The sequence below is a fragment of the Ochlerotatus camptorhynchus genome, unplaced genomic scaffold (assembly GCF_037179485.1).
Source record: "Ochlerotatus camptorhynchus isolate MF236.1 unplaced genomic scaffold, CSIRO-AGI_Acam_v1.1 ptg000162l, whole genome shotgun sequence".
Taxonomy (NCBI): domain Eukaryota; kingdom Metazoa; phylum Arthropoda; class Insecta; order Diptera; family Culicidae; genus Ochlerotatus; species Ochlerotatus camptorhynchus.
Genome location: NW_027040652.1, coordinates 1,246,440 through 1,260,129, shown reverse-complemented (window position 1 = coordinate 1,260,129; position 13,690 = coordinate 1,246,440). Strand labels below are relative to the sequence as shown.

At 39.6% G+C, this 13,690-nt stretch overlaps 1 protein-coding gene across 3 annotated transcripts in view; it reads right to left on the bottom strand.

Annotated features, from left to right (window-relative positions):
- Positions 1-13,690, bottom strand: part of pns (pinstripe) — an 84,353-nt gene that overhangs the window by 14,366 nt on the left and 56,297 nt on the right. For all 3 annotated transcript variants that reach the window (XM_065222245.1, XM_065222244.1, XM_065222246.1), the window contains exons 2-5: positions 1,791-2,316; positions 718-1,735; positions 410-654; positions 137-346 (exon numbers count right to left, since the gene is read on the bottom strand). In XM_065222245.1, the coding sequence (XP_065078317.1) occupies positions 137-346; positions 410-654; positions 718-1,735; positions 1,791-2,316 (1,999 nt within the window). The remainder of the gene's footprint in view (positions 1-136; positions 347-409; positions 655-717; positions 1,736-1,790; positions 2,317-13,690) is intronic.

The window sequence follows — 13,690 nt, the reverse complement described above, 5'->3', positions numbered from 1 at the left end:
CACTCAACCTGCTACCGTCACTTCATTCGCAAGGCAAGCACCCTTTCCTCGATGACCATAAATAAGGACAAAGCCAAGCAAGCCAAAAGCTTCCTAGCCCCGCTTTCCAACACACTCAAGAATGCCCTTTCCGTACCTCGAAGCGCACTCCTGGTTGAGCACGCTCTTCTCCAGCAGCGGAAAGCTCCGGTAGTATGGTGGTCGTTTGTCCAGAATCTCACTCGGTGGAGCCACCTCCATGTCGACGCTGCCGAGCCGTTTGTCCAGCAGCTTCTGGGTTTCCCTGGCCAGAATGCACGGTTCGTAGTTGGCGGTGCGGATCATACTTTCGCCACCATAGCGTTTCCTGCGGTGGAGTGCAACAGTCATTAGGCTTCGCTCCGTCTGAACCTACCGTTGGATGAATTACCTGAGAATTTTGATACGATTGTCAAACAGCTTCAGATTGTACTCCACGTCCCCGTTTAGACTGTCCAGCAGCGAACCATCGTCTCCCCACGCGAGCATGATCTTGTTATCGATCAACGTAACGAACATCTGACTCTCGAGGAATTGCGACAGAAACGGCCGATGGTGCTGCGGTTGATCCGAGAGAAACGACGCCTTATCAAAGTTGTGTAGAGATTCACGATTACTTAGCCAGTCTTCCCGGTCCTTAGTGGGTTAAAGAAAAGAAAATTAGTACAAGTTGCGCAGTAGACGAATTTCCTAGCTCACCTGATTCGGTAGAATCACAAAGTGTTCGTATGCGGCAAACATTTGGACGAACCGATTGAGGAAAATCTCCCGGATTGAGTTGTTCAGTCTCAGATCTTCGTAGTACTGTTCCAGAGTGTTGAGCGGTTGCTTTTGCTTTGTGCTGGGCATGACTTCGGTGGTACCGGAATCGACCTCGTCGCCACCGCTTCGACGGACAATGTCCACGATCCGTTGTCGGACGTCCGGTCGGGCGGGAACGGCCGTCGGTGGTAGCGGTATATCCGGGGAATTCGGGCGATCCCAATCCAGTACGTCGTGTAACGAGTGCTTCCGTCGGACGTGCATTCCCGAGGGCAGGGTACAGCTAGTCGTCATCATGTCATGATCCTTGAGGAGATTCTTTGGACTGAGAATAGAGGGTGGATCCAGCGAGCGATCCCGAGGCACTTGGTACTTGTCGAGAACGGCAGTGATCTCCCCGATGAAGTCATGTCGGTGTGGAAAGGCCGGCAGTTCTTCCGGAAGTTGGACTGATTTCTTGTCGACGTCTACGTAGCAGAGATTTGCTTCACTTCCGATGCGGACACTGCTATCGGAATCGGAATGTAGACCCATGACGAAGGGAACCGGAGCATCCAGGAAGTGATGGAGGGAAACGGGAAGGATCGGAGCGTACACGTGTTGCCATTGAAAGGGGAAGAGCAGCGAAGTGATGCACTCCGCTATGATGGTGAGTTTCTGATAGTCGGAAGATCGGAGGAGTACTTGGTTTTCGAGGAGTACGCAGGTGAACAGTTGAATTACGCAGTCTACGCTTAGGTAGGTGAACAGCAGTCTCAGTGGGAAATCCATGAAAGGCAGTTCGTCCTTGAGGGCAGGTCGTTGCAGAATGGTGGCTATAGGAGGTAGATGGGGATCATCCGGCGGTATGTATATTCGGATGGATTTCCCTGGAGGGGGTGTGGACACTTCGTACAGAATGTTGTACACGTAGCTCTCGAGACTCAACCGAGAACCGGGGTGGCGGGGAAGACACCTGCGAAATATTTAATAAATCAACAGTGCCTTACGATTAAATCACAATAACTTACTTGTAGAGATTCCTAAGATAGAGCTCAGCGACGTGAGCATACGGCACCTGACAGACGAGCGATACACTCTTCGCCACGTACAGTTTATCCTTGGTAATGTCGTAGTAACCAAGTGCGGACGTGTGAGCTTGTGCGGCTATCTTGAACTGTCGTGGCAAGGACCGACTGACGGGATTTTCCTTAACCCGTCGCAGCGTTCCTGGGGGAGGTTGCTGTGAAGTCGACAGTTCCGTTATGAACATCGACTGTAGCGTATGCATGGCATTGCAGATATCTCGGCTGCGGACTTCCTCGTAGAACACTAAGCTAAACCCGTAGCACCGCTTACCGTCCTCCCGGGTCGTGGCGAACGCGTGGAATCGTGGTTCGATATTGTGTTTCTGCGTTCGAAACCGCAGCCCTTGAGGTAACGAAAGCATGCAGATTCCATGTGCATCGAATGGATTCCACGCCACATGTTCCGGATAGTGTGCCAATGCTATACTCTTGTAGGCCCGGTCCAGTGGGGAGCAGTGTAGACTGTCACCTGTGCGGATAGAAAGCGACAAGAGAAAACGAAACTAATGAGCTATAATCGTAACTCGAGAGCGTTCTGTGTATTGTTGATGGTAATTTGATATTTGTCGGGCGTGTGTGTTTCAGTGTCTGTATCTGGCAACAAGTTTCAAGCTTGGGAAAACAGCAAACGTAAAACCGATTGAAAGTTTTTCCTTGTGGTTCTACTTCTACCGCAAGCCAGCCAGCACAGCAGCGGGTGGGCGTCTGGTGTGAATGGCGACTCAAATCTATTTGCTTATGGAAGAAGTGGTACTTGAGGACGCACGACGTGGGGGTCTTGCTGTTTAGAACTGTTTGCATCCAGTCCCCCCGGTAGTAGCAGGTCGTTGAGTGGCAATATTTATCGAGTAGAAAATGCAAGAATGCTTCTTGGCAGCCGTGCCGGCCTGGGGTCGGCTGTCCGTAGGTTGGCGATGAATAAACGTAATTGTTGTGAAACGTCTAATGACCGCCGCAGAGAACACATGTTCGCTTCGGTGCCTTTACCTACCGAGAGTGATGTAGCAACTTATTGAGGTTCGATATATCGGTTACTAAGTTGAACAAAGAATAAAGGTTCGATTGTTTGTATGGAAAGGTCAAATCGAGTGCAGCAGCTACTTAGCTTGATCGAATGCCCACCACTTTGAACGACTGCGAGCTAGGTACATTACATTGTCGGCAGAATTCATTATCGACCGTCACGTATCCGTCAAATCAAGATTTACGATGCAACGAAAACCAATTCACTTTCGGTTCGGAATACCCATTTCAGAGAGTGCTAATTTTCACGGTCTAAAAAGCTACTCAAAATTTTATCACATTTTACGATTGACAACATGACCAAAACGCAAAACCGTAATTGTGAGGCTTTGTGTAAATTAGCATTCGCTCTGTGACGGCACGGATTTTAATGTAGATACCTACAGGCTACATTTTGCAGTGTGTGAAATTGGCAGTCCCGTTATAAATATTGTTACTGCCGCGGCATCATGCGAATTGTCGTTCGAGATGCGATAGCACTGTTTTTGCTCGCTCTCTATCGCCGAAGATGACAGTTTGTTTTTTTCTGTTTGCTTGCGTGTGCGGTGAAACTAGCGGATCTTCGCGGTTTGTAATGTTTGTTTGTTTTCTGTCGCTTTACTGGTAGGTTTAACCCATCATGGTAGTCGTGCATTGTTGCTGAAGATTTCTAATACTGGATGATATTTTCAAAGTGCTTTATATTCTGGAACACCAGAACTATCATTAAATTGGATATGATTACGTTGTAAAATGTTGAATTATTTGACATGTCTTGAGTGTAAAAATATTGCTTCTGGGTCATCGCAAGCAAGCTTATGTTTAACGTACATATGACTGCTTCATGTGTACAATCTATTAATTTGTTTTACTTTGTTTTTGCTTGCGTTTATCGATTCTCAAACAACAGCCATATCGTAAAAAATGACGATATACCGAGAATCCGTTAAAGTTGTGGCCTTTTTACAGTTTGCGCAACCTGGATTTGTCACCCATTTTTGCGCTGCTCTGATATGACTCTAGAAAGCATACTGAAAGTAGGGTTGTCATAACCGGGTTTGCTTTTGTTGGCTACTCATAATTCGGCTACTCATAATTAGAAAATACGCAGTATTCCACCCATTAATTATGCAACCGCAATGGTTGAGTCCACTGCACAGGGTAATCAGTAAAACGGGAAACCGTGAAAACCGGGAAATAGCCGGGAACTCTAAGTCACCTGAAAAAAAAAACCGTCAATTTCAATATATTTTGTCCTCTCTGTGAAATTAAAATACAAACCCTTAAACTGGACTAGATTTTTAGGATAAAGTTGCTTTGAAGAGAACTTTTGAATTTTTTCTCCAAAAAAATCCTGAGAAGATTTTAGGGAATGCAACAATGTATTTCAGATAAAATTTCTAATGGAGTTTTGGGATGAACTCTAAAAGAGTTTTGACTAGAACTACAAGTCAACAGTGAGAGTTCAGAGTAAACATTTTTCTGAATCTTGCGAACAGCTTTAATTGAAAAGACTTATACGATAATTTTAAGGAAAACTTCAAGAGAATTTTCAGAAGAATTTAGAGTTCCATGATAATTAAGAGCAAAATGATAAAACAATTTGAGGAGAATTGCAAAAGAACTATACGAAGAAATCAAGCCAATATAATAAAAATAAATGAAAAGAAGGATTCTTTGACTTCTTTGAAATAAATCTTTAAAAGATAAGGTTGAATTCCATGATTTTTTGTTGAGTGTTCTGTAGAGAACTTCTGAACTGTTATAACGAAATTTTCTAGGAATTCCCAGAAAGAATCCCAAATTAATGTTTGAATACTTCTGAAAAGAACTCTGTGTAGGGAAATGAGTCTAATGGAAATGCCTTAGGTCAATCCAATGAAATCCTGTACAGAGTTTTGAACGAATTTTCAAGGCAGTTAAAACATAGACAAATTTGAACGCAGATCCAAATTCTAGATCGTGGATAATACCATTTAACCTTGGATATCTTCGGCTCAATCGTATTCGATTTTATGGTTAATATAAATGTATCGTATAACCGGGAACATTTCAAAAATTGCCTTTTTGCGATGTAAGGTGGACATAAAGGGCGAACACGAAATTATTGCGACACATTCAACAGGGCATAACTTATTTACCATTGGGTAAAAATCAACCAAATTTTGCACACTTTCTCATTGATGTGTATTGTGTACATGCTGTCAAACTCGAAGTCGTGTTTTTCGATTCAACGAAAATGGAGGTGAACCAACGCGAGTTGAGAGAACAAATTCTTTCCAAACACCTGGAATTTCTTGACCTGTCGCACCGGCAGTTGGGAAAAATGTTGAACATTCACCATTCAACCGTCTCCAGAGTGTTGAAGCGGTTCCAGGAGCGGTTGACGTTGGACCACGGCAAAGGAGCTGGAAGAAAACCGGGACCGGAGAACAAAAAGACGGAGGGAAAGGTGAAGCGGATGGTTAAAGTAAATCCCAACGTCTCAAGCCGTGATTTGGCTAAAAAGATCGGCATGTCGCAGAGCTACGTCCAGAATGCAAAGAAGAGAGCTGGACTACATACATACAAGGTACAGAACTTCCCAAACCGCGATGAGCGGCAACAATCGACGGCTAAAACTCGGGCACGGAAGCTCTACGAGAAGATGCTGACAAAATATGGCTGCTGTGTGATGGACGACGAAACGTTTATAAAAGCCGATTTTAAGCAAATTCCGGGGTTGGAGTTTTTCACCGGCAAGAGCAAGTTCGATGTGGACGACAAATTTAAGAAGAAGAAAATGTCGAAGTTCGCCTCCAAATATCTCATTTGGCAGGCTATCTGCTCTTGCGGACTGAGGAGTGAGCCTTTCGTGACAAAGGGCACAGTAAATGGCGAGATCTACAAATCTGAGTGCCTCGAGAAGCGCCTTTTGCCGTTCTTGCAGCAGCACGACGAAGCTCCGCTATTTTGGCCAGATTTGGCATCATGCCACTATTCTAAAAGTGTCCTGGAGTGGTATGAGGCCAATTCTGTCCATTTTGTTCCAAAGGACATGAATCCGCCAAACTGTCCGGAGCTGCGCCCGGTGGAGCAGTACTGGGCAATAATGAAGCGGGAACTTCGGAAGAGCAAGAAGACAGTCAAAGACGAGAAGGACATGTTAAGAAAATGGAAAAAAAAAACTGAGAAACTGGTACCGGATGACACTGTAAAGACTTTGATGGAGGGCATCAAGCGAAAATGCGTTCAATTTTACACTCAAGGCTCCATCGATTAACTTTTCTTTTGATTTTTGAAATTAAATATATGTTTAAAACTACCCTAAAATTTTGGTTTGATTCTAAACATTATAAGAAAATTGGCATGACATTTTCGGTGTCGCAATAATTTCGTGTTCGCCCTTTAATTAATACAAATTTCTAAAGTTCTATATAAACATTACATTTCATAAACGGTGATTAGCTTGTGGATTACTTGTGATAGGAGCTAATTGATCCTGAGCAAAATGATTATTACAGGGCTGGTAGCGAGGCACTTTTTGATGACTTGGCCACTTTTTTCAAGCCAGTCACTAAAAAGTCTGCTTTTTTAAGACCAAGTCACTAAAGTTACTTTTTCTTTTAATCAGCCACTTTTTTTAACTTTTTTTAGCGTGAATTTATTCCAAGAATGATCATTCTTCTTGCAGTGTGTAGGATCTGATAGTCCAATAAATGCCTACATTTTGTTCTAATTATCTATCAATTCGAAGTGTTGTGCGTCTATAGAGCTTATTAGCATTTAATCGTCTTTCTCTGTCTACAGGATGTCTACTCATTTTGCTAAATAAATTTCCCTGAGTTTTCCAGGTTTTTTCCAGAACTATAACGCATAATTTCCAGGTTTATAATAAGAAAGCTCAGATCTTTGTTTTCTTTTTTTTGCTGTATTGGCGAGATTTTTAGCACAATGGATGAACTAGCCGTGCATTCGTTTTACAATAAGATTCATTAAATGTATAAGTTTTACACTTTGAGGAAGTCTAAGATCATCAATTTCTTGAAGTTTCGTTTACCAAGTACAAGTTCAAGATATTGAAAAATTTCAAATTGCAGAAATTAAGAAAAAAATTAAATGATTTATTTCAAGTTTGTAATAAACTTTATGGAAGATTACAGATCTTTTTTTTTTTTTTTTTTTTTTTTTTTATTTTTTTTTTTAACTCTTTATTTGTTCCAAATTCAAAATAAATTACATTTCATTTTAACCTAGGTGCTCCAGTTACTGCAGTAACGTACCAGCCTTAATTGTTATGATATATATCTAAGTGTTTTTACATTGTTCATGTCTTGGCAATTCAGTATTTTAAACAGGTTTTTTAACCTGCATGTCAGTATAACAATTGATATCTTAAAACTAAATACTAAAACTAAATCTTATCTAAGTATAAAGGGAATTAATCGTTGCAATTGAGGATTGCAACGATTTTTGCCTGAAATTATTAATTATTTTGTTGGACATTTGTGCTAAAGTCTCAACATTCGAAATTCTATGTACTTCGGTTGTACTGTACCAGGGAGGCAACTTCAAAATCATTTTCAGAATTTTGTTCTGAATCCTTTGAAGTGCTTTTTTCCTGGTAGTGCAGCAACTAGACCATATTGGCACAGCGTAAAGCATGGCCGGTCTAAAAACTTGTTTAAATATTAGAAGTTTATTCGTCAGGCAAAGTTTGGATTTCCTGTTTATAAGAGGATACAAACATTTTATATATTTGTTACATTTGGCTTGAATGCCCTCAATGTGATCTTTAAAAGTTAATTTTTGGTCAAGTATTAATCCAAGATATTTCACTTGGTTTGACCAGGAAATTGGAACTCCGTTCATAGTGACTATGTGACTACTACTAGGTTTCAAAAACGAAGCTCTAGGCTTATGTGGAAATATTATAAGTTGAGTTTTGGAAGCGTTGGGAGAAATCTTCCATTTTTGTAAATAAGAAGAGAAAATATCTAAACTTTTCTGCAGTCTGCTGCAAATAACACGAAGACTTCTTCCTTTAGCGGAAATGCCTGTGTCATCAGCGAACAAAGATTTGTGGCAACCCTGAGGCAAATCAGGGAGGTCCGAAGTGAAAATGTTATACAATATAGGCCCAAGAATGCTACCCTGAGGAACTCCTGCTCTAACAGGTAGTCGATTAGATTTGGAATTTTGATAATTTACCTGCAGAGTTCTGTCAGTTAAATAATTTTGAACTAATTTCATAATATAAAGTGGAAAATTAAACTTTTTCAATTTAGCAATCAAACCTTCATGCCAAACACTGTCGAATGCTTTTTCTATGTCTAGAAGAGCAACTCCAGTTGAGTGGCCTTCAGATTTGTTTGAACGAATTAAATTGTTAACTCTTAAGAGTTGATGAGTAGTTGAATGCCCATGGCGAAATCCAAACTGCTCATCTGCAAAAATTGAGTTCGTATTGATGTGAAGCATCATTCTATTCAAAATTATTTTTTCAAAAAGTTTACTTATTGAAGAAAGCAAACTTATTGGGCGGTAGCTAGAAGCTTCAGCTGGATTTTTATCCGGCTTCAAAATTGGAACAACTTTTGCATTTTTCCATTTATCAGGAAAGTATGCCAAATGGAAACATCTGTTAAATAATTTTACCAAGAAAGACAAGGTACTCTCTGGGAGTTTTTTGATGAGGATATAGAAAATTCCATCATCACCTGGAGCTTTCATATTTTGAAAATTTTTAGTTATAGACCTTACTTCGTCCAAATCAGTCCCCCAGGAATCATCAAAAATATTTTCCCGAGAGAAAATATTCAGAAAATCCCGAGCAACCTGATTCTCAATAGGACTAGTAAGACCCAAACTGAAATTATGGGAACTCTCGAATTGCTTAGCAAGTTTCTGAGCTTTTTCCAAATTTGTGATCAAAATTTTACCACCTTCTTTAAGCGCTGGAATAGGCTTTTGAGGTTTTTTCAAAATTTTTGTGAGTTTCCAAAAGGGTTTGGAACTCGGGTCTAATTTAGAAATATTATTTTCAAAAGTTTTGTTCCTCAGGGCAGAGAATCGCTTTTTAATTTGTTTTTGCAAATCCCGCCAGATAACCTTCATGGCAGGATCGCGTGTTCTTTGATATTGTCTCCTACGGACATTTTTAAGACGGATCAAGAGCTGAAGATCATCGTCTATTATAATTGAATCGAATTTAACCTCGCATTTTGGTACTGAGGCAGCTCTTGCTTCAACTATAGAAGTAGTCAGAGATTCAAGAGCATAATTAATTTCATCTTTGGTTTGCAAAGGAATGTTTGGATCGAAGTTATATTCCATAAATGTTCGATACTGCTCCCAATCAGCTCTATGGTAATTGAAAGTAGAGCTGTTGGGATTACAAATTATTTCTTGGGATATTTCAAAAGTTACTGGAAGGTGATCAGAACCGAAGTCAGCATGGGTAACCAATTGGCTACAAAGTTGACATGAATCAGTTAAGACCAAATCAATAGTGGAGGGATTTCTTATAGAAGAAAAGCATGTTGGGCTGTTTGGATATTGAATAGTGTAATAACCTGCAGAACAATCATCAAACAGAATATTACCATTGGAATTGCTTTGAGCATTATTCCATGAGCGGTGTTTTGCATTAAAATCACCAATAATGAAGAATTTAGACCTATGACGGGTAAGTTTCTGGAGGTCACCCTTGAGAAAATTCTTTCGCTGGCCTACGCATTGGAATGGCAAATAGGCAGCTATAAACGTAAGTTGTCCAAATTTTGTTTCAACAGAAACTCCCAAAGTTTCAAAAACTTTGGTTTCAAATGAAGAAAGAATTTTATGTTTGATTCGTCTATGAATAATGATGGCAACGCCACCACAGGGTCCATCAAGACGATCATTTCTATAAATCAAGTAATTTGCGTCCTTCTTAACCTTATGGGCAGGTTTAAGGAACGTTTCAGTTATAACGGCAATATGCACGTTATGAACTCTTAAAAAGTTAAATAGCTCGTCTTCATTATCTTTAAGAGATCGAGCATTCCAATTTACAATATTTAATGCTTTAAAATCCATTACTGAATTTTAAAGTCATGACAATATTATTTGCAAATTTTACTCCAGTTTGAATAGCATCAAACATGGAGTTAGATTTAAGCATATCAGAAATCATGTCAATTAATGAATTCTGTAAAAATTCCATTTTGGGGGCAGTAATGCTTCCTAAGTCAAAATTGTCAAAATTTCCGTTAGAACGTTGGTGAGTATTTTGATTTCTACCCGCTGCAATAGCAGCATAGGTAGCTCCATTAACTCGCTGAACATTGTTAGCAGCGAGGGGAGTAGGTACAGATGAAACATTTGAAGCAGGGGAGATATGTGTACCTACGGGTACGAATGTAGAATTTGTTCCTCGCTGACCGTTGTTAACAGCAGAAGAATTTGTACCTGGTCGGAAACGTGGAGCGTTTCCTACCTGACGGTTAGAACGAGATTGTAGGATCGCTTTGCGAGTCTTACATTCCCAAAAATTGGATTTGTGGTTTTCACCACAATTTGAACATTTAAATTTCTTAGGATCTTCCTTCACAGGACAGTCGTCCTTTGCGTGAGAGGAATCACCACAATTCATGCATTTAGCTGGCATGTAGCAATTTTTAGTTCCGTGACCCCATCCCTGGCACTTACGGCACTGGGTGAGGTTTTGGAAATTTCCTCCAGTCTTCCTGAAGTGTTCCCACTTCACTCGGACATGCAGCATAAGGCTAGCTTTTTCTAAGGCCTTAAGGTTGTTTAGTTCACTAGACTTGAAGTGAACTAAATAAAAATCATTAGAAATCCCGTTGCGCGAATCGCCAGGACGGGATTTCATTTTCATTTTGATTACTTGGAGTGGCACAACTCCAAGTAATTTTGCCAGTTCATCTTTGATCTGATCCAGGGATTCACCACTGGGCAGTCCTTTCATGACAACCTTGAACACACGTTCAGTTTTGGTGTCGTAAGTAAAAAATTGGTGCTTCTTCTCAGTAAGATACTTGAGAAGACATTTAAATCCGTCCAAGGTTTCAGCCAATACACGGCATTCACCCCGACGTCCAATTTGTAGTGAAAACTTAACTTTCACGAAATTCAAAAGTTCCATGCGAAGAGCATGGAAATCGGTAGTGGTTATCACAATAGGGGGAATCTTTTCCTTCTTGGCATTAAGCCGGGAAAGTTTACTAGAATTTTTCTTGGATGATGGATCATTCTCATCATCCGTGAGCAAATCAAATTGATTACTCAAATTAATTTCATCAGAAGGGGCGTCAATAGTTTGCCCCTTTCTTTTGCGTTTAGGCGCCATGGCGGCAGTAAATTTTTATCCAATTCGACTTCCAAGCAGATTACTATAAGAATCTGAAGGATCGAAGAGGAATTTTCCAAATCGATATCCAAGAAGGATTACCTCGGGTAGGGTCCAAACAAGGATCGAAGAGGAATAAGAGTTGGAACAAGGTAGAAAATTTTTACAGGTTGAGCACTGAAAAGTGCTGTTTAAATTTGTTGTAGCTTTAGGTAGTAGTAACACTTCCTTCAGCAAAAAGCAAATAGATCCGCACGGCAAGAGAGCACGATGCGGACTCAGATTACAGATCTTTAGTGAAGTATTAACTTCACAACAATTGTAGAAATTTTTCAGAAATTCGGAGGAATGAAAGGAAATGCTGAGAATTTTAGTGAAGCTTCACAAACCAACTGAGGGAACATAAGGGAAATTAACATTCTGAAAATATGGGGAACTTACTGGAAACTATAAGAACCTCAAAGCGGTTTTATTAGCTTCTGAAAAACTGCAGGAACTTTTAAGAAGTTCCCAGAATGTCAGAGAACTTTACAAGAGTACTTCAGAAATATAAAGAACTTCAAATTGTGGAAAGTTCTAAGTATCTCGAAAAGCCAAATCAAGAGATCTTTGGGGAATTTTAGCGATCTTAAGGGGGCAGTTCCCGTTACTTTTGGAGCAGTTTGAAGATTTTTAAGCCCCAGTTTAGAAACAAGCAGGATAGTTGTACTGCAAAAATAAGAACCCTTAAAATGTTCCGAGAATTTCAGGAAAGTACGGAAACCTTCAGAGAATTTATGAAAATTTTAGAAATATAGGGTTACGGTATGTAATGTGGGTCTAGTCCTTTCATTCGGCCTATCACGCAAATAAATAATTAATTAAGGAATATTACACAAAAAATAAGGAAAATATTGATCACTGATGATTGATAAATGTGTACCACACACAAATCAATTTATATCACAACATTTCAATACATTTTCAGCTCTCGTAAGTAATAAAACTGGTTGAGAATATCACTCTGTTCGGAGTTTTTAGCCGCCATGACTTCTAAGGTTAAGATGGGAAGGTTGCACTGACGATCATCAAATGGCCTGATTATGGCATTTATTGAATGGAATTACCTGATAATACACACTAGACGTAAAACTCACAGTTACTGTTTGAATATTTTATGTTTATTTTAATTGTTTAACAACGTTTTCACAAGTAAATCATGGACCCAACTTTAGGGACACATTTCTTTTCTATGTTCCTAACTTTGGCCCATGAAATTCATTTGACAGCATATAGCAATAAGAGTAACGTCAACAATGTGGTTTGCATTTGGATGATAAGGAACGAACAGGAAGGGAGATTTTTTCTGCCAAATCTGTATAATGAACATCACAATGTTTTGATTTAGATATTCTGCGGTCGAAAGACGATAAGCGAAATTTTTAATTTTTAATTTTTAACTTGAGTGATTTAATGTAGTTTTCGTAAAATTTTCTCTAAGAAATGTTTTGAGGAATGAAGAGTATTAAGTTAACAGTGATAGTGATAAAAAAAAATACATAAGAAAACGTTACCAAGAGCGTTTTTTTTGAGAATCAAACAGGATAGGACGAAGTTGCATCCATAAATAGACCCAATTTGGGGACAATAGACCGATATTACATACATTTCCCTGGTGAGTTTTTGTCTTAAAAAAAGTAAGTTTTTCAACTTTTTGCGGTTCCTGATAGCAAACGACATGATAAGCATATCTAAGCATACCATTTAGCAGTAGAATATCGTTTGCAGGTAAATTAATTGATGAGTTATGATTAAAAACGTAATCTATGGCTGCATATTAGACCGAGGTTAGGGACGTATACCCTATCAGGAACTTCACAGAAGCAGAGAATCAAAATGAACGATTCAGATAAAGATAATGGCATTCTCATTTTGGTTACACTCATGATTAGTACAAATCCATAAATCACAATGGACAGTTCTGGAAACGATAATGCGATTATCATTTGTGTAACAGATCATGATCATATGAAATAGCGATAATCTCAGATCATCATCATCAGCTGTCGTCACTGAAAATTCCCCATTTAAGACAAGGCTAATCAAATACCCTATAATATGTGAATTTTCGGAATGAGGATGACGTATAGAGATCGAAAATCGATGTTTGCCGCCATTATGAAATCCAAGATGGTGGCCATCGATTTAAGAAAAACTGTCGATACATTTGGAAATCCAAGATTACCCTGAAATTGTGGGTATTTTCGGAACAGGGATAGCATGCAGATGTAGAAAATTAATATCTGCCGCTATTTGGGAATCCAAGATGGCGGCTATTGATTTTTGAAACAACTTTTCGCTACAATGTGGGCATTTTAGAAAACGGGATGACGTGTAGATGTCAAAAATTGATGTCGGCCGCCATGTTGAATAGTTTATTTGTCAGTTTTATCTAAATCTATTTGGATTCCAAAATGGTGGTTGACATCGATTTTCGACAGTTTTTTTTTCCGAAACGAACGGCCGAGAT